At 33.8% G+C, this 23,161-nt stretch overlaps 1 protein-coding gene across 5 annotated transcripts in view; it reads left to right on the top strand.

The window, feature by feature from the left end:
- LOC143230566 (peroxisome biogenesis factor 10-like) overlaps nt 1-15,865 on the top strand; it is a 31,253-nt gene extending 15,388 nt beyond the window's left edge. For 4 of the 5 annotated variants that reach the window (XM_076464333.1, XM_076464334.1, XM_076464337.1 and 1 more), the window contains 2 exons: nt 2,021-2,156; nt 3,627-6,302. In XM_076464333.1, the coding sequence (XP_076320448.1) occupies nt 2,021-2,156; nt 3,627-3,695 (205 nt within the window). In that variant the 3' untranslated portion in view covers nt 3,696-6,302. Of the gene's footprint in view, nt 1-2,020; nt 2,157-3,626; nt 6,303-15,109 lie in introns of those variants that run through there. The other variant, XM_076464335.1, reaches the window with a different exon arrangement.
- The last annotated feature ends 7,296 nt before the right edge of the window (nt 15,866-23,161 follow it).

Here is a 23,161-nt window from a genome sequence, read left to right as displayed (position 1 = left end):
TTACAGAGGTAGTACTTAGGATTGTTATGGTTTTGTTCTTTTGGCTTCTTAGTCTTATCTTAATACAAAACCATAATTACTTTTGGGTGGTTCCAATCAGTTTTTGATTAAAGGAGTTGATTCCATGCAGTAGACATCTATTTTATACCAAATGTTGGGTTCCTGGATTGATAGCATAGTACTAATACTTGTGACATACTTGGGAGATGGAGTGGTTTTCAATCCCCTGGTCTTATGGGTTTGAGATTAAGATGGTATGGTCCTCATTCTACTCCCCACATAGACATCATTTCACAGCAGTATGTGTTTTGGATGTAGTCGACTTAAGTACAATCTGTCACACTATAGCCACCTTGCATTTGAGGTTTCATTTACTGTTTTATATACTTCTCTGTTTGTAGGATTAAGCTATATTTCTTTGATATGGTTCAGAACGTGATCCTGACACTGTTCTCTGCCACTTAGATGTCCTCCTTTCCGTTACCTTCCATATCTTCTTCACATTTCACAGTGGGATGTATAGTATACATGGTTTAGATGTGGTGCAGTTCCCCTTACCTGGTCTTTGGATCCGACTTTCTTATTTCCAGGGGTATTCTTTGGATGCTTTCAGGAGTTACTACTTTCATTCCCTTGCACTTACCCCTCTTCCTATTCAATGTGAGATTGTAGCTAATTTTGTGAAAAGGGTAAGTACCATATTCGAAGTTATAAATTTCCTTTACTGAAAATGTGTTTCTGATAGATTCTTACCTCCTCTCACACTTCCAACCCTTCCTCACCACTTTAATTCAGTGCTTACATCTGCTGCCAAACCTTGAAATGAAGGTTTGGTAGAGGAATGTAGATGGAGTCACATGCATCATGTGAGCATATCATACTCCTTCTGGTGAAGAAGTGATACATGATGATTTGCATGAGACACATATTAAAATCTTTGAATTCCAATAGGAGGTGAGGAGAAAGCTTGTGGCATGCACATAAAAAAGTTTACATATAGGTGGCAGCATGGAACAAAAATAGCTAATTTTGTGAGTGGAGATAAGAACTTATTGGAAATGCATTTTCAGTATAGGAAAATTGTAACATTAGAAACAATAAAAGCTAGCAAGCAAAAGTAGGTATATTCCATATTCTAACCAACACTTTATGTCTGTTTTGTAGTAGGAATTATCATATGTTTAGGCTGAATTTCAAGTAATAGTTTACCATGCTTTCATCTTAGTACAGTCATAAATCAGTCAAATAAGCTGACAGTGTGAAGTAATCTCTACAGAAACTGAAAGTCATTACATTTTTGCATATCCTCATCTGTGGTTTTTACTGTTTAACTTCCATCATGTAGTTACTTAATATTACATAAACTGATAATATCAAACTTAGAAGGAAAATTAGTGAATTATTAAATAGCTTGTGCAAGTCTAACTATAGTAAAATAACAGTAAACAATTAATAATGGTTGATTTGAAATTCCTAATCTAAACCTCTACATACTGTTGAATTCCTGGTTGGTTTAACTTTTCTGCTATTAAGCAGTTCATGATCACCAAAAATAACGAATTATTTTTTTGTGTTTTTTTTTGCATCATTTGGAAGTAACAAGAGACTATTGAATTCTGGCCTATCAAACTGTCCCATTTCCGACTACTGCTCTTCTCCAACTATATGTAGAAAACCTCTTATCTTATATTCCACCTTTGTCTTTAAAATACTCATATCTTCAAAATTCTTTAAGTGTTACAGGTTCTACATGGTTAAAAGCAAATTTCATCATGGGCCTACCACCTTAAACACAAAGCAACTCTGGCTTATCTATCAGTGGGGCAGAGATTTTCTTGATTTTAAACTTTTTATTACCCTTAGTCTTATTGCCTGTTTATGGAAATATCATCCTGATCTCAATATTTCAAACCTTCTCTACCAATTTCACAACCCTTGATTATATTTCCCCAGACTCTTTCTCCTTCCTTGCAAAAATGGTTTGGAAACTTTGACAAAATGTCAGTTTCTCTATTTGTAGTGATGGTGAAAGGAATGTAGAGGTATCTCAGAAAGAAAAATGCTCACTTTGTCTTGAAAAGAGAATACATACTACAGCAACACCTTGTGGCCATTTATTCTGCTGGAAGTGTATCTTCGAGTGGTTGCAGACAAAGGTTAGTAAAAATTAGTGAAACTGTAATCTCACGGGAGTGTAATGGTTGTATTTGTTACAGAATAATTATTTCACCTGTCATTACTTTAAGTTAAAATCACTGAAGCTGCTCTATGCCAATGGTCCCCAAAGTGTGGCCCTCAAAACAGTGGTCTGTGAAGGTTCTCCTTGTAGTCCAAAGTTTGTGATTGACAATGCTCAAAATTGATGGTCGATTTCACAACCTGCATTTTGTGGGTTTTGGATTTCCATCATGAATTATGCTTGCCATTTCAACTATGAGGGTGTTTTAATGTGATAGTCAATTTCACTATTCATTATTAAAACATACCTGAGTGTTTACAGTGGGTGGTGTTGACTAGCTGCCTTCCCTCAAGTTTGTTACTGGTAAATTAGGAACAAGTAGTGCAGATAGCCCTCAGTTACCTTTACACAGTATTTAAAACAAACCCCTTGGTGAACACAGCACAGATACACAATTCTGTAGCTTTGTACTAAGAAAATTATAGCTACTTTAAACTGTTTGGTTTCTGAGGAAATTACATATTATATATGTTAACATTTTTTGCTCATGTATAAGTAATTCAAAAACAAATGTTAGAACTAAAATTTATTATTCACACACTGATCCTTCACAATAGATTTTTAAGGTCTCTTTAATTTAACTTTGTATTTTGAACAATCAAGGGAGATATTTTGCTTCCATTTTTGAAAATGCCTAAAAATCAAAAATGATTTATTTCATAAAAATGTCTGTCAATAAGTTCCAAAACTAAGACAAATATTTGAGGCCCCACATATTTTTCATAGTTGTCCAATCATGATAAAAACATTCTGAGCATTTCAGGCCATTATTCCGAGCCAATTGATGAGGTCTCATTAAAACAATGTTCCTCTTTTTAATACAGTTATGATATATTTGACAACTGCAGTTTTCAAAATTCGTTTTTACAAAAGGTTCACAATATATATTAGAAATTTCTATCTTACTATTACTTTGCTTCAACATCTGACAGTCTGAACTGACCTCGTGATGATGAAATGGGCCAACAATTGTCTCTGGTGTTGAATAAGATTACCTAAGTTCAGCAACCCCATGGAACAAGTTTTGTGCCTCTTGCTAAACTCTGTGCATGTTTATCGTATAGTTTAACCCTTTAAACACATTTCAAAAGTAACTTTTTTTTTACCAATAGAGCAACATAAGTAGAGAACATCAGGTTTTTTTCAAATATCTACTAAAACTTAATATATCTTAAAAATAAACTAAGGTACACATTTGGCTACAAATAACTTGAGTTGAGTGATGTACATGTTTGGCTACCAATAACTGGAGATGGATGTTCAAAACCCAATGGGTTTTGGGAAAATCAAAGTAGACATTGTTTAAATAACATTACAGTGTTTCTATTGACACTATCTTGTGTAACTGTATATGTCATTTCATAGTAAGTTTTAAGTTTCTTTACAGATGGAATGTCCTTTGTGTCGAGAAAAGTTTAAAACCTCGAGATTGATACCTCTCCAGAATTTTGACTAGTGTTACAAAATATCAACTGGTACTGAAAAAGTTAAATTAAATTATTGTATAATTGCTGCAAAACACATCCTGTGGTGCAGTAGTTTATATATAGGTTTTTCTAGTTTATTAGGGTGGACATCTAACATTGGTAGCATTATTTTATGTTTGTGAGTATATATAGCTGTATGTATCCTTATATATGGTGGTGTGTAATATATATTTTAAACCAGTATTCTTTTATATGTCTGTGTATATATGTAACTTTATTGGTAAGTGGGATAATATGTTATGTGTATATTTTTGTACGATATGTAATACAAATAGTATACAATATTTGCACATATTTTTATTTTAACTAAGATTAGTAATCAGTGAAGAAATTATTGTTTTAATTCAATGAATATGGATTTATTACTTTAAAATATCACATGTTATACTGTGTTAAGTTACCATGAGACTTGTACGTCTTTAGATTCTGTAAACTTATTGTGCTAATACTGAGTCTGATCACTGTGCCAATCTTAATCACTCAGTCGGATCCCTCTTAACTCTTCTTTGTTCAAAAAAAATATTACACAGATCTTAACTTATTCTAGTATGGCAGTCTTTTCATTTCACATATTCTAATATCCTTCCTTTTTCACGTATCATCATGATATCCTTCCTTCAAACCATTTCCAACAATTCATTATCCATTCAAATGTAAGAAGCCCAAGAATGAACATAATGTTTTAAGTGTGGCCTAACCACTAACCCTTACAGTGAAATTATAACCTCTTTGGACTTTTATTCCATATTTTTTGTTGATAAAACCTATAATTCTGCTTGTTGTACTTCTAATAACAGCTTGGATGAGTTAAGAGACTGATCAATCAGAACATCAAAATTTGTTTCTTCAATAACTCTGTGAAGAATTTTTCCAGAAAAATTAGAATTAAAATTATGATAACTCATTTGTACTTACCATAATTATGACTAAAAGCCATCTGCCATTCCTTTACCCAACTCATCAAGTGACCTAAATCCTTTTATAAAGCAGAAACATTCTTCTCTTGGCCAACCACACTCATCAGTAAGTTTATTTATGTTATTTATGTAAATCCAAAAGACCAAAGGCTGTAATTATTGATCTTTGAGGTATCCCATTGCTTACATTAATCCAGTTAACTGAACTCTGTTTATAGTAACTCTGTCTTCCACACAGCTACTTTTCTATCCATTGAGTCATCTTATCTTCTACACCTGCAGAGATTCTTTTTTTTTTTTCAAGCTTTCTGTGTGGCACCTTATCAGATGGTTTTTGAAAATTCAGATATATGGAATTCACACCATACTCTCATCTATGTAAGCAGTAACCTCTTTAAAGAATTTAAAAAAAAATTAGTAAGGCAAGGCAAGATTTTTTCTCCTAGTGAAACCATGTCAACTATTCAGCAGAGAGTTGAACTTTATTTATGACTTTGCAAAGCATCTTATGTTAGATTTATAGAATATTTTTTCTACTCCTCATGTAAGGTTAATAAGCCTATAATTACTAGGACAATTTTTATCATCTCTACTGAGGAGAGGAATAGCATTACTTTTCAGCCACCTTCCAGTCCTCCTGTATCTGTTCATTACTCAAGGACTTAAAAAAATAATAGCAAGAGGTTCACATATCCAATCCTTATCCTTCTTCAAAACCCTTGGGAAAATATTACCTTGACTAAAAGATTTATTTTTTTTAAACTTTCAAGTGTAATTGTTAACAAAATCAGAATTAAGGCCTAACATGACCAAGTGATTAGGGAGCTCAAATCGAATCTGTGGGTTCGAATCCCCATCATACCAAACATACTCGCCCTTTTCAGTTGTGGGGGCATTATTATGTGATAATAAATCTCATTGTTCATTGGTTAAAGATAAGCTCAAGAATTGGTAGTGGATGGTGATGACTAGCTGCCTTCCTTCTAATCTTTCACTGCTGAATTAGGGACCACTAGTGCAGATCTCTCTTGTGTAACTTTGTGTTAAATTCAAAACAAACAAATCAGAATTAAATCAATCATTGATAATCTTGTTTGATCATGCTTACATCTAGCAGTTGTTCAGGACGTTGCTTCAATCTACACTAGTAAAAACTGAATATACAGTGGAATTCAATAATCCAACCAGCTGGTACTAAGATAAAAGCCTCCCTTTATTACCCCTAAAGATCCCTAGTCCCGTCCTTAACCTTAATATGTTTACATATTTCTTCACTGTTAAGTTTAACATTTTCAGTCAACTCTCTTGACCCTCTAAGTAACTGTTAGTTTAGTCTTTTTTTAAATTTATGCTTTAATTTTGTATCTTATTTCTTTTGTGAGCCAAACTGGTTTATTACCTGTAGCCATCTTTGTTTTGGTAAGGAACATGTTACCTCAAATGTTGAAATATTTGGTTTTAAGAATTTTATACATTTGATCAGTATCTACATTAAATTCTACTGCCCAAGTTTATGACTCACAATTCTTGTCTCACCTCTTCAATTTAATGAGTATCATTCAAATACTTTTAAGTGTTTTAATGTTGTAAAAACCATGATACTTTTGAATGTAATTTTAAATTTCCTGAAATAAATATAGAGTTGCAATTAATAAAAAACATTGTATTTTACTACACATCGTCTAACATACAACTAAAAAAAACATTGTATTTTACTATACATCGTCTAACATACAACTAAAAAAACATTGTATTTTACTACACATCGTCTAACATACAACTAATAAAAACACATTGTATTTTACTACACATCGTCTAACATACAACTAAAAACAAACATTGTATTTTACTACACATCGTCTAACATACAACTAAAAACACGTTGTATTTTACTACACATCGTCTAACATACAACTAAAAAAAACATTGTATTTTACTATACATCGTCTAACATACAACTAAAAAAAACATTGTATTTTACTACACATCGTCTAACATACAACTAATAAAAACACATTGTATTTTACTACACATCGTCTAACATACAACTAAAAACAAACATTGTATTTTACTACACATCGTCTAACATACAACTAAAAACACATTGTATTTTACTACACATCGTCTAACATACAACTAATAAAAACACATTGTATTTTACTACACATCGTCTAACATACAACTAAAAACAAACATTGTATTTTACTACACATCGTCTAACATACAACTAAAAACACATTGTATTTTACTACACATCGTCTAACATACAACTAATAAAAACACGTTGTATTTTACTACACGTCGTCTAACATACAACTAAGAACAAACATTGTGTTTTTACTACACGTCGTCTAACATACAACTAAAAAACACATTGTGTTTTACTACACGTCGTCTAACATACAACTAATAAAAACACATTGTGTTTTTACTACACGTCGTCTAACATACAACTAAAAAAAACATTGTATTTTACTACACATCGTCTAACATACAACTAAAACACATTGTATTTTACTACACATCGTCTAACATACAACTAATAAAAACACATTGTGTTTTTACTACACATCGTCTAACATACAACTAAAAACAAACATTGTATTTTACTACACATCGTCTAACATACAACTAAAAACACGTTGTATTTTACTACACATCGTCTAACATACAACTAATAAAAACACATTGTATTTTACTACACATCGTCTAACATACAACTAAAAACAAACATTGTATTTTACTACACATCGTCTAACATACAACTAATAAAAACACATTGTATTTTACTACACATCGTCTAACATACAACTAAAAACAAACATTGTATTTTACTACACATCGTCTAACATACAACTAAAAACACATTGTATTTTACTACACATCGTCTAACATACAACTAATAAAAACACATTGTATTTTACTACACATCGTCTAACATACAACTAAAACAAACATTGTATTTTACTACACATCGTCTAACATACAACTTTATTAAACTTTTTTGCACGTTGTCATGGCAGTGTCATCTATCATGGGCATGATAAGCACGTAGTGTTCGATTTAATCATCTTAATTACTTAATGTATCTTAGTAAAGAAGAAAGACTTCCTTGGCACGTGTATCATTGCTGACATACACACACATTTCTTCATCTTCACTTTTAGATTCTTATAATTAATTCACAGGAAATCTAAAAATAAAATAAATTTCACAATTTATTTCAAGCCAAATCACTACAGAGATGCAGCAGGAGGGAGTAAGGTATTTGTTTTTGATGCTTGAAAATTACCCGATGAAGTGCTGCAGTTTTTACAACATTACAAGTGTTCTAAGTCAATTTTATCCACGTAGTTTACATTGCTGTGTGTTTTAGCTTTTATTTTCAGAACTTAACTTTTAAAACCTCCAAAATTGCCCGTATAAAAGAGTGTAAAAGATGTTCATTTTTATAGATATAATTTTTATTCATCATTTAAAGTGTAAAATTCAACTATTACTTGTATCTGTTATACATGTGCCCTGAAATAGGCAGTGATTTTGGTCACTGTCACGTAAATGCTCCAGTGGGTTAATGGAAAGTTTATGGATTTAGGACTCTAAAATCTGGGTTTCGATTCTCAGTAATGAACATAGCACAGATAGCACATTTGCACTAAAACAGAGAGATGTATGAATATTTTCACCCACAAGACTGATTACTTGTTAGATAAGAGGTGGGAAACTTACATTCGTGGTTTCTGGACTTATAACGCAAAAAAATAGGGTTTCGATGCCCTAACTGCAGATTTACTATAAGTGCTTGATACATTAATATTATTAGTTAAATAATTTATTTTATTATTGATATAATTCCATTAGAATTACAGAACTTGAGTAACAGTGTTTGGTTCTTGTTATATAAATTTTCTTTCAAATCTAATTATCATATAAATATGAACGAACATGTAATGAACCTCCGTCTGTTACTTCTGTGGCAATAATTTATAGTTCAAACATTGAATAATACCACATACCCCACTCTCAATTGCTGAATGGTTTGAAGACTTATAATACTAAAAATTGGGGTTCGACGCCCGCTGTACGCAGACCACTGTGTGGCTTAGTGCTTAACAACCAAATATATAAGCCAAATGCATTAATGTTTATACCACTGTGTTGCTGTCAAATACCTAGTATTCGTAAACGAATGTCCAACCAATAGTGATCCAAAAAAGTAAAGTTTACCATCTTGTTTGTTTTTTGAATTTCGCGCAAAGGTACACGAGAGATATCTGCGCTAGCCATTCCTAATTTAACAGTGTAAGACTAGAGGGAAGGCAGTTAGCCATCACCACCCACCGCCATTTCTTTGGCTACTTTTTTACCAACCTGGCCACGCCGAGCTTACCATCTTGAAAAAAAAACCAAATAAATTATTGGACAACAAGGATCATTTTGTTCTGTTCTGACATCCAGGCCCGGTATGGCCAGCTGGTTAAGGCACTCTACTCGTGACTCGAGGGTCGCAGGTTCGAATTCCTGTCACATCAAACGTGTTCGATCTTTCAGCCGTAGGGGCGTTATAATGGTACGGTCAATCCCACTATTCGTTAGTAAAAGACTAGCCCAAGAGTTGGCGGTGGGTGGTGATGACTAGCTGCCTTGCCTCTAGTCTTACACTGCTAAAGGGACGGCTAGCGTAGATAGCTCTTGTGTAGCTTTGCGCGAAATTCAAAAACAAACTGGCATCCAACCTCCCTCAGTAAACAAAAACTAACCATTAAACCTAATCCTTATCATCCACATATTTACCAACACTTGTTTATTAAACTCTTTAAGGTTGCGGTCTTTGTTACTCTAAGTAGAACTGTGTAACTAGCCTTACTAAATTATCGGAGTTACCTAAATCTAAACATAAATGGACTTCAGAACCACTTTTATATGTTCTTCCAAAACATTTTACAAATGGTGAATAAAAATTTAAGTCTTCATTTGAAAAAAACAAAACGTGGAAAGATCTTGTTTGTTTCATTTTTGAACCTGAATTTAAGACTTGCAGATATATTTAAGGTTTTTCTTCAAAGTTCGAATCCCTGTGACACCAAAGATGCTCGCCCTTTGAGCCGTGGGGTGTTATAATGTGACGGTCAATCCCATTATTCATTGGTAAAAGAGTATCTCCAGACTTGGTGGCAGATGGTAATGACTAGCTGCCTTCCCTCTATTCTTACACTGCTAAATTAGGGATGGCTAGCGCAGATCGCCTTTTGCGCCAACTTCAAAACAAAACATTTTTTTGATTGATTATGAAATTATCTATCTATTTGTGAATGGAATCATATATTCTTACGGTTAAGATTCGAATGGTTTTTCAAGTTTTTTGTGTGGTCTGAAGTACTGAATTTCCCAAATCAAAGTAAACCCAACAATATTTATATTTATGAAAGTAATGTTGAAGACATGAGCATAGATTTCTTTAGGGAGTCTGATTAAAGTTAATTGGAACAAATTTATTACACAATTTTTTTTCCACGCTTGACTGTCATTTTTCCCACTTATTTGTTTGTTTTAAATAGGTTTAGGGAATTATTATGAGATGGCGCCACTATTGTTTAATCCGTTTACTGGGAAAATATAATTGTGTTCACCTCCTGCATACGCGACAAGCATAATTATGTACAAAATTTGATCTTAAGTGTTTAGTATAGTACGCATTCATTCTCAAATCTGTGCAGGAGATAATCAGTTGAAAAACATCACTGCCAGCTATAAGTAATACAACACTTTAGATCAAAATAAATGAAGTTTGCTTGACACATTTTTCGTGTTTTTTTTTTTTAGAGTGTTCCTAATTTTGGTTTTATGGATTAGACGAAAGGCCGATGAACAACAGCACACACCGTCGGCTCTACGTCTACTTTTATGTGACAGAATGGCGAGATTGAATCGTCCCTCTTTTCGGCTCTAACGGCTCCCTAAATACAGAGCGCGTTTTTGTAGCAGCGGGGCGCGAATTACGATCTTTGGTATTAATAGTTCGTGCATGTCTCAAGCTAGGCCAAGCCCAGCTCACAACCTTTCAGAAGATGGAAAATACACGAAAGAAATCATAGATAGTATTTCAGTGACAAAAGTAGATTTTAGTAAAAGGAAGAAGCTGCTGACCATACTCATAACCACATAGTCGAAAAAAGGGTTTTTAAGGCTCTAGTTCAGGGGTTCCCAACCTTTTGGCACTCGCGACCCCTTACCTAAAAGTTTGAAACCCATGTGACCCCCTACTTAGGGCTTACTATCAGCAGCTTAATTTTTCTTTTATTTTCTGTGAAGGAAAGGGAAAGAAACATCTAAAAAATATATTTAAAAATTCTGTAATTATATATTAACAAATTAAATCACATTGGTCCCACCTGAATTCACAAAAAGAACATATATTTCTTAAAATAATATTAACATAGGTTTGAACAGCTATCTAACCCAGCTAGTGAGATGCCTGATGTTGCATTTCAGCAGCAAGCTTTGAAATTCGTGGCCGAGCGTTTGTTAGAGCCAGTCTCATGTCATCTCCAACATCCAATCTGTTCCCATTCTTTGTTTTTATATTGACAAGAGTGGAAAATCCTGCCTCACACAAGTAGGTAGAAGCAAATGGAACAAGGACACGTAAAGCTATCATGCTGACTTTGGAGTATGACTGATACATAGCGCACCAGAACTGAGTCACGGATTTCACCTTGAAGAGATCACGAGCTGAAGAGTCGTTCCTTAGATCCAGAAATTCATCTTGGATATCATCTGGGATGCTGGATACATGAAGTTCAGTACAAAATGGGTTCCTTACCAGGGCCTCCTGTTCCTGTGATAGCTCAGGGAAGTAACGCTCGACTTCCTTTTCTAGAGACTGAAGATGTTCGGTAATCTCATCCTTGAGGAACTGATCCAGTAGGATCTGAGACTCATCCGTCACTCCACAAAGTTTTTCAAACATAGCGATGTTTCCAAGATTGGTTTTCCGACGCCAGTTCTGCAGTTTGGAAACAAAGACCCGAAGACTATCTTGAAAAAGGAGAACATGTGTTTCCCTTCCTTGAAGCTTCAAATTGAGCTTGTTCAGCTGGTCAAAAATGTCGGCTAGGTACGCAACCCTTTTATTTCATGCTTCATCTTCGAAATGAGCTACAAGATCTTTCCTTTCTTGAGTCTCCAGGAATAGCTTTATTTCATCTTTCATTTCAAAGACACGATTAATAACGTTTCCTTTCGACAACCAACGTACTGCTGTGTAGAAGAGAAGGACTTCGTGGTCAGCATTCATGTCTTTGCATAGTTCTTTGAATAGGCGAGTGTTGAGTGCTTGAGTCTTCACATAATTTACAATTTTGATTACAGATTCAAGCACTTCCTGCAGAGAGGCAGGGAGAGTCTTACTGGCGAAAGCATATCGGTGAATCATGCAGTGGATGCCCTTTGCTTGAGGTGCTAGCTTCTTCACTCTCGACTGGAATCCTTATTTTGATCCCAGCATAGCCGGTGCCCCATCCGTACAAACCCACACACGTTTTCCCATTGAAGATCTTCGTCTTGAAAAAAGTTGAAACTTTTCCATGACATCATCAGCTTTTGTTGTGGTTTCAAGTGCACTGCAGAATAAGAATTCGTCTTTGATGTCACCTGAATTAATGTATCTCACGAAGACAAGCAACTGAGAACATGAACTTACATCTGTTGACTCGTCGAGCTAAAAGGAGAACAAAGGGGGACCCTTGATTTCAGTCAAAACCTGTTCCTTCACATCCATAGACATTTTAGAAATGCGCCTCTGTATAGTATTATTTGACAGGGATACTTGCTGCATCTTCTTTGCACTGGCTTCTCCAAGAATAAGATTTACTGCTTTCATCATGCAGGGTTTAAGAAGTGTTTATCCAATCGTTTGAGGCTTTTTTTGTTTAGCAATTTCGAATGCAATCTCATGTGAAGCTTCCACTACGGCTGTACTCTGCTGCTGAAACGACCCACATCTATCGATTCTTTGGCTTTTAAGACACCGTTCATGCCGTTTGAAGAAATCCAAACCCTTCTTTGCGTGTTCTGGATGTTTCGTCTCGAGATGACGCTTGAGTTTTGATGGTTTCATTGATCTGCACTCAGGACAGCATGGCACAAAACACACTGTGGTTTCTCGATGCCGTCGTTGGCGAGCACAGTGGTGAAGCCAATGTTGAGATAGCATTCTGAGTATCTGCGCCGTTTAGCCATGGACACAACTCACCTCTATTGCTTACTTATCTCCTTGTTAAAATAAAATAAAAATGTTGAATAATGAACGCTTTGGCAACTGTAGATCTTACACTGACTACTTGTGGGAGTGCAGGTAGAGTAATGATGGGGTAAGTATTGGGAGGGAAGGGAGCGTGGCCAGTTGCGCGATTCGTCATCCACCAATCAGCAACGGACATGTGACTCACGTGTCGACAGCGAGCACACACACACTTAACCACAGCTAAACAGATACACAAGCATACGTACATGCGCGTGCACTCACATACTCGCTACTCACTAGTACACACATGCATACAGTTGCAGACACATACACATTCACACAGGCACATTCACTCACAGGCACGCATACATACACCCATAATATCACCTAATGACATTGAACTAACGTAGCACACGTTTTGCTTTGCACCGAAACAAAACAAATGTAAGAGCATGAAAATGTAATTGATGAAATAAAATTAATGTTATCCCAAGCTACTTCTAACAAGGCTACGCGACTTCCCTGCCAAGGCTTTGCGATCCCCCTGCCAAGGCTTCGCGACCCACCGGTTGGGAACCCCTGCTCTAGTTTAAGAATGTAATATTGTACGAAACAGAGACGTGGAATGACAAACGAAAATGTCATCCTAAGGAACACTGAGATCGGGTTTTCGCAAAGAAAGAAAAATAAACAACCTCAGTCGAACGGAAAGAATATAAGTAATGAGACACTCAAGATGGCGAGAGAAAACTAAACCTTGCTAGAAGAGGTCAATGATACGGATGGAACTCATTGTTTGACGTTTGAACTCCAGGAGATAAAAGTAGGTTCTAGGAAGAAGAGAGTAGGAAGAGAGAACCATTTTAGAAGATCTGAGATATGAAGGTAGGAATGGAACAAGACGGCTGACGTGTGACGATACAAATAAGAGAAGATCATTGGTGGACGAACTGAGAGCTGGGAATTGTATGTTGCGATAAAGAAGAGAACTGAGAGAGGTAGAGGACAAACTGTTGAGTTGAGGAATTTCACTTGGACAGTTTCCTGGCTAACAACCTTCTCTTTGTACTTTCTTATAAGTGAAAATTATTTTGAGACACTGAAGGATGAAAACGTTTTGCGGGCTTAGTAATGACTAAAAACAGCTGTTGAAAATGACCGTTGTTTTTCTTTTAAGGTCTTTATACTCCTAGGTTATAAATATTGCACTTCGTTTATTTTGGCGGGAATATTTAAAGCAACGTTGCACTCTGTTTCCCGCAACTATCGAACTGCAATATAATTCAAAAACCTAGACTGTGAAATACCAAAGGAGTTCAGCGTTTGGCGTCTAACCAACATTAACATCTTACTGTGGAAGTAAGCCTACTCAGTGCCAATCATTTTGTACGTTTATGATTTTAGGGAAAAATACGTAAGAAAAAATACATTAATGTTGTATCAAAGTAGTACTTTCTATCACCTTTGCTCCTCAGTGGCACAGTGGTAAAGCTTGTAATAGTAAAATCCGGGTTTCCATACCACTGTTGGGCACAACACAGATAGCCCGATGTGTAACATTGTGTTTAACTAATATTGTAATTTTTGTTGTTTCCAAAGGGAGCGGGTCCGGCGTGGTCAGGTGGGTTAAAGTGTTCGACTCATAAGATGTTATTTTCAAACATTTTTCATCTTCTCAACCACTGCGGACTTAGACCCGGCATAGCCAGGTGGTTAAGGCGCTTTACTCGTAATCTGAGGGTCGCGAGTTCAAATCCCAGTCGCACCAAACATGCTCGCCCTCTCGAGCTTGAGTTCGTTATAATGTGATGATCAATCCCACTATTCGTTGGTAAAAGAGTAGCTCAAGAGTTGGCGGTGGGTGGTGATGACTAGCTGCCTTACCTCTAGTCTTACACTACTAAATTAGGGACGGCTGGCGCAGATAGCCCTCGTGTAGCTTTGTGCGAAATTAAAGATGAACAATAACAATCCAAGGGGAGCGAATTAAACAAAAGACAGTAGGACAGGTTATCAGTAATAAAATAGTTATTAACAATAGTACATGAAATCTATTTAGAGTCTATATAATTTAAAGATTAGGATGGAAGAATCGTATACATGATTTTAGAATATTTGATATTTTGTGACTATAAGGAGTTTCTAAACAATACTGATTAGTAAATATTGTGCACTTCTCAGGGTCTATCCAAATTATCAGTCAATGTTTTTGGAATTCCAGGCTTTTTACCAAACCAATTTTCCGGTGTGAAATGCGGGAAGAGGCGCAGCATAGAAATAACCATGGAAGGAAATAGCAACAGCAGCGTAGGTATTTATTATAGGGGCATGGATGTAAGTGCGTGCAACAGCGGAGATCACATACCTGAAACCGGGATGTTTGTAGTCTACTCGAGAAACCCTGGCGGCGGAATAACTGATGGGTGTTACAAACACCTGAGCGGTGTACATGGTAACCAGAAGCGCAAGAACTGCCTGAAAAGATGGAACAAAAAGTAGAAAACACGAAGTTTCAAGAATCTGGGAGTTAGACAAACGTAAAAAAAGGAAAAAAAAGTTTTCTAGTGGACAAAAATAAATCCTTCAGGTTGTTTGTTACCAAGCGCGAAGTTACTCAAGGGGCTATCTGTGTTGTGCGCGCCACCAGTATTGAAATTCGATTTACAGTGTTTTAAGCTCTTGGAGGTATCCTTTAGCCTATAGAGTGGAACTTCAGTAGCTAACCTTACGCTCTCAGTGGCACAGCGGCATGTCTGCGAATTTACAACGCTAGAAACCAAGTTTCAATTCCCATGGTGGGCAGAGTACAAATAGCCCTATTGAAAAATCAACTCCAACACTAACCCTGTTTCAAACATGTGTTGCTCAGTTAACAAGATAAAATAATAAGAAACATATTATTCAACTTGTTTATGCTATATCTTATACATATTGAAACTTTGATTTCATAGTATCATAAAATTTTCATCAGCGAAAATGTGACTGGGTAAGTTTATAAACGTATAAATGTATTTTAAGTGCGAATGAAAATTTTGGTACAGATGGCGCTACTGTTTGTCGAAAAACTAACAGATTTCTTGGATATCAGTATTGCATAAAAAACATAAACATTTTTTTGGAAAACTATAATAAAAATATTTTAAAAAATAAGCAAAAACTCACGAAGTTTACGCAAATTTAAAATAATTGAATAAAAATTGTCGTTCTCTGATAATCGTACGATAATGCCCCGAAAATACGTCCATAACTCTCACTTGAGTACATAACTTACAGCATTGAATTAAGTATGATAAATAATATAATTTTTATTATATTTGTGTTTAAAATTATTTCTTTTTAAATAATGTTATCTGGCTCGGTTGCACAACCGGTTTTACTGTCCTATGAACAAACCATGTTCTTAGTCCTACTCTTCTAACTAATTAATGACTGGACTTTGCGTCCTAGTTCTGCTGCAAAGAAAGTGCTTGATAATCAAAATACCTTCACTTTATTATTAATAAAGGTGACATTTATTTAGAACTGATGAAACTGTAACAAGGAAACCCTGCAACTGATGTTACGTGACGAGAGAGTCCTACACGAAACTTTGGTTTCGTTTCATAGCACACTCAATGTTACCAAACTAGTTTCTTTCCTTACGTATTCAAGTATTATGGAACTCTGTTAAATACTAAATTTTATGGCTATCTGTTCAAAGGTAAATTTTAAGACATTTTCAAATGCGAAGTTTTATACATCTGTCTTAAATACTAAAAATTATTTTCGTATTCCACTATTTTTTCGAATCCAAACTTTCTTTCAAGTTTTTAAACTCAGAATTTATAGTTGCTATCACACTACAACTACTTGAATAAAAGGTGAGAAACTTTAACATACAGCTTTAAACATGTTTAACGTCAGGTATCAACGAAAGAAAATGTTATTATCTCAGCTAAAAGATTTTACGTAAAGCTGCAAAATACGAGCAGCTAATATACTATTTTAACGCTATGGGTAAAACGTGATAAAAGAAAAAACACACCATGTAAGTACAATGACCCTGAAACACAAAGCCATTACGGCGTTGTTTTCATTGATAAACAAACAAACACTAAGACGCTATACATTGGTGAACAAAAAGAAAAGAAAAAAAGAAGGAAACAGTAGGGTGAAGTCTATACCGGTAACTTTAAGGCAATACTGGGCCCGGGGGATGTCTAGATTTTATAAAACCTCTTCTCTCTGTACCTCAGACAAGATTAAAATAAAATCTTCATCACATAGAACTAGGTCAAGAACACAACCTGTCACACTTTGTACTGTTCTCACGGATTTTTTTGTATGATAGTTCTTTAAAGAATTTATTAGTTTCACGAAACAAAAGAACAGTATTCCATTGAAATATACCACACACAAGATTATATAGATTCCATGATTCCATTGAAACATACCACACACAAGAATATATAGATTCCATGATTCCATTGAAACATACTACACACAAGAATATATAGATCCCATGATCCCATTAAAATATACCACACACAAGAATATATAGATTCCATGATTCCATTGAAACATACCACACACAAGAATATATAGATTCCGTGATTCCATTGAAACATACAACAAACAAGAATATATAGATTCCATGATTCCACTGCAACATACCACAAACAAGAATATATAGATTCCATGATTCCATTGAAACATACAACAAACAAGAATATATAGATTCCATGATTCCACTGCAACATACCACAAACAAGAATATATAGATTCCATGATTCCACTGCAACATACCACAAACAAGAATATATAGATTCCATGATTCCACTGAAACATACCACAAACAAGAATATATAGATTTCATGATTCCACTGAAACATACCACAAAAAAGAATAGAAAGATTCCATGATTCCACTGAAACAAACCACACACAAGAATATATAGACTCCATGATTCCATTGAAACACACCAAACACAAAAATATGTAGATTCCACTGAAACATATCACACACAACAATACATAAATTCCATTCAAACACACCACACACAACGATACATAGATTCCATTGAAACATACCACACACAACAATACATAAATTGCATTGAAACATATAACACATTAGAATACATAGATTCCATTGAAACATACCACCCACAGGAACACATAAATTAAATGGAAAAATACCATGCAATAAAATTTATAGATTTCATTAAACATACCACACACAATATATAGATTCCACTGAAACATATCACACACAAGAATACGTGTATTCCATTGAAACATACCACACACAAGAATATATAGATTCCATTGAAACATATTACACATTAGAATACATAGCTTCCATTCAAACATACCACACACAAAAATATATAAATCCATTGAAACATACCACACACAAGAATACATAAATTGCATTGAAACATACCACATACAAGAATATATAAATTCCAGTGAAACATACCACACACAACGATACATCGATTCCATTGAAACATATTACACATTAGAATACATAGATACCATTGAAACATACCACACACAAAAATACATAAATTCCATTGAAACATACCACACACAAGAATATATAATTTCATTGAAACATACCACACACAACAATACATAAATTAAATTGAAAAATACCATGCAATAAAATTTATAGATTTCATTAAACATACCACACACAATATATAGATTCCACTGAAACATATCACACACAAGAATACGTGTATTCCATTGAAACATACCACACACAAGAATATATAGATTCCATTGAAACATATTACACATTAGAATACATAGCTTCCATTCAAACATACTACACACAAGAATATATAAATTCCATTGAAACATACCACATACAAGAATATATAAATTCCAGTGAAACATACCACACACAAGAATATATATATTCCACTGAAACATATTACACATTAGAATACATAAATTCCTTTCAAACATACCAACACAACAATAAATAAATTTCATTGAAACATACAACACACAACGATACCTTTCAAACATACCAACACAACAATAAATAAATTTCATTGAAACATACAACACACAACGATACATAGATTCCATTGTAACATACTACACACAAGAATATATAGATTTCATTGAAACATACCACACACAACAATACATAAAGTCATTGAAACATACAATACACTAGAATACACAGATTCCATTGAAACATACCACACACAAGAACACATACATTAAATTGAAAAATACCACGCAATAAAATTTATAGATTTCATTAAAACATACCACACACAATATATAGATTCCACTGAAACATACCACACACAAGAATACGTGTATTCCATTGAAACATACCAAACACAAGAATATATAGATTCTTTTAAAACGTATTACACATTAGAATACATAGATTCCATTCAAACATATTACACACAAGAATATATAAATCCATTGAAACATACCACACACAAGAATACATAAATTCCATTCAAACATACACACACAAGAATATATAAATTAAATTGAAACATACCACACACAAGAATAAAACATTCCATTAAATACATATTACACTTTAGAATACATAAATTCCATTAAAATATACCCCACACTAGTATATATAGATATCATTGAAATATACCACACACAACGATACATAGATTCCATTAAAACATACCACACATAAGAATATATAGATTCCACTAAAACATATCACACACAAGAATATATATATTACATTGAAACATATTACAAATTAGAATACAAAGATTTGATTCAAAAATACCACACAAAAAATACATAAATTGTATTGAAACATACCACACACAAGAATACATAGATTCCATTCAAACATACCACACACAGGAATACATAGATTCCATTGAAACATAATACAAATTAGAATACTTAGATTCCATTCAAACATACCCCACATTATCATATATAAATTTCATTGTATTATACCACACAGAAGAATATACAGATTCTACTGAAACACATAACAAATTAGAATACATGGATTACATTCAAACATAACACACACAAAAATATATAAATTCCATTGAAACGTACCACACACAGGTATACATAGATTCCATTCAATCATACCACACAGAAGAACACGTAAATTCCATTGAAACATACCACACACTAGCATATACAAATTTCATTGAAACATACCACACACTAGCATATATAAATTTCATTGAAACATACCACATACAACGATAGATTCCATTAAAACATACAACACACAAGAATGCATAAATTCCTTTGAAAGATACCACGCAATAACATTTATAGATTTTATTGAAACATACCACACACAGGTATACATAGATTCCATTCAATCATACCACACACAACATTACATAAATTCCATTGAAACATACCACACACTAGAATATATAGATTCCAATGAAACATACCACAGATAAGAATGTACAGATTCCAATGAAACACACTACACACAAGAATATATAGATTCCTTTGAAACATCTCATACACAAGCATATGTAGATTCCATTGAAACACATTACAAATTAGAATATATAGATTTCATTGAAACATGTTACAAATTAGAATACATAGACTCCATTCAGAATACCAGACACAAAAATATATAAATTCCATTGAAAGAAACCACACACAAGAATACATAAATTCCATGCAAACATACCACACACAGGAATATATAGATTCCATTGAAACATATCACACAGAAGAATACATAAATTCCATTGAAACATACCACACACAACGATACATAGATTCCATTGAAACATACCACTCACTAGAATATATACATTCCATTAAAACATACCACACACAACATTACAAAAATTCCATTGAAGCATACCACACGCAACAATACATAAATTTTACTGAAACATACTACACACAAGAATATATAAATTCCATTCAAAGATACCACACACTAGCATATATAGATTTCATTGAAACATACCAAACACGAGAATATATATATTCCATTAAAACATACCAAACTCGAGAATACATAAATTCCATTGAAACATACCACACACAAGGATATATAGATTCCATTGAAACATACCACACATAAGGATACATAGATTCCATTAAAATATGCCACACACAAGAATATATGGATTTCATTGAAACATGCCATACACTAAAATATATATATTCCATTGAAACATACCAAACTCGAGAATACATAAATTCCATTGAAACATACCACGCACAAGGATATATAGATTCCATTGAAACATACCACACATAAGGATACATAGATTCCATTGAAACATACCACACATAAGGATACATAGATTCCATTGAAACATACCATACAGTAGAATATATAGATTCTACTAAAACATACCACACATAACAATACATAAATTCCATTTAAATATACCACACATAAGAATACATGGATTCCATTGAAACATACCACACGCAAGAATATATAGATTTCATTGAAACATACCACACACAAGAATACATAGATACCAGTGAAACATACAACACACAAGAATATTTAAATTTCATTGAAACATACCACACATAACAATACATAAATTACTTTGAAATATACCACACACTAGAATATATAGATTCCATTGAAACATACCACACCCAAGAATATATAGATTCCATTGAAACATAACATACACAAGAATATATAGATTCCATTGAAACATGCCATACACTAGAATTTATAAATTCTCTTGAGACATACTATAAACTAAATATTACGTTTCCGTTGAAACACGCCATAAAATAAAACATCTATAACCTATCGAAACGTGTTATTGACGAAAATATCTAGTATTTATTGAAATATGTAGCTTCCATTAAAACAAAGAAATCAAGCCTGAAAACAATATGTGTTACTGTTAGAGTCTTAATTTCTGATAGTTCTGGGTGTTAGAAGAACATATACACACAGAGGCGGTTTCATTTGCAGCTTAAACACAGAGACAGTGAAAATTTCGAAGTTTAAGAAAATACCACAAATACATTAACATAGTTAACTAAAACACAGAGAAGCAGTCTGTGCATTCGAAATTTGTTCTTTTTATAAGAGCAAAATCTCTGAGGGTTATATCTTGTATAATTGGTTAAAATATGTATATTTTGTTAGCAATTACAATGCCAATGGATAGATGGAAGATCTAGAAAAACCAAGTCTTGTGTTGGATGCTGTTTAAGTGGTGGTGCAACTTTATATATATGTGTTGCAGTTTTACTTGTTTTCTGATGTTGTCCGTTGTTACACCTAATAACCTTTGAATGTCGAAGCTTTGCATCCCTTAGCTATTTTATTATACGAACTTGTTTTCTTGGAAAGAGTTATGACAAGTTTACCCAGTCATAAGTCTATCTATGGTAGCATTGTATTGTCTTGTTGCCAGAAATTCGCTGTGGAAAAAAAATGTATGTAGAAGCGACATCTCGAGGTGTTAAAATATACAAATAATCATTTTAAAATATGATCACCCCTACATACAAATGAAGATATACGACAAGCCTGTTTTCTTTAGATATCAATATTAGCTCCTGATTTCATGTTTTAATGTTTAAGATCCCCGGGCTGGTCAGCTTTTCATTTTGTGGGATAACGTGAGAAATAATAATATATTTAAAATAAAATAGTAGAATCTTTAAGTTTGTAGAGATTTACAAAATATAATATTTACCATTTCCGATGTGACTTCTTGGAAGAATACGTTAAAAATAATTACTTTTATGTCAGAACAACTGAGAAATAATTATTTGTTTATTGCCATCACTTTAACACGTGTGTTAATTCTATTGGGTTGAGGAATAATTCGTGAGCGTTTTTTCAAGTTAAAAAAATATATTCATAAATGAAACGCTTTCGCAAAATATTTCATGTCATTTGGTAGATAAATTTTTGCTCTAATAGATGGTGTGTTTGATTTTCATATGTCTTTAATTTTTGCTTTCATTTTCAGCTCATTAAATAGAATATCAAGTGGACAAAATCGAGCATTTTCGACACCATCTGCTTTTCGCATTTAATTTCTTGCAATTTCGTGTAAAACAATGCACACTATATACCTAGGTATTATATGAAATAAAGTATCATAATAAATGTTTTGGGTGTAATGTGTTCATGCATTGAAGTATTGTATAGTCTTGCATGTAATGCTTGAATGAAATTATTTAAAAACGCTCACGATTTATTCCTCAACCTAATACTAATAAGAAGCGTACAGCTCGTCAAAAGGGAAGGAAGGGGCAAGTGCTACCACTCCCATCCCATAGTATAGCCTTAC

This window comes from Tachypleus tridentatus, chromosome 10 (assembly GCF_004210375.1).
Source record: "Tachypleus tridentatus isolate NWPU-2018 chromosome 10, ASM421037v1, whole genome shotgun sequence".
Classification (NCBI taxonomy): Eukaryota; Metazoa; Arthropoda; class Merostomata; order Xiphosura; family Limulidae; genus Tachypleus; species Tachypleus tridentatus.
This window is presented reverse-complemented; position numbering and strand designations above follow the sequence as displayed.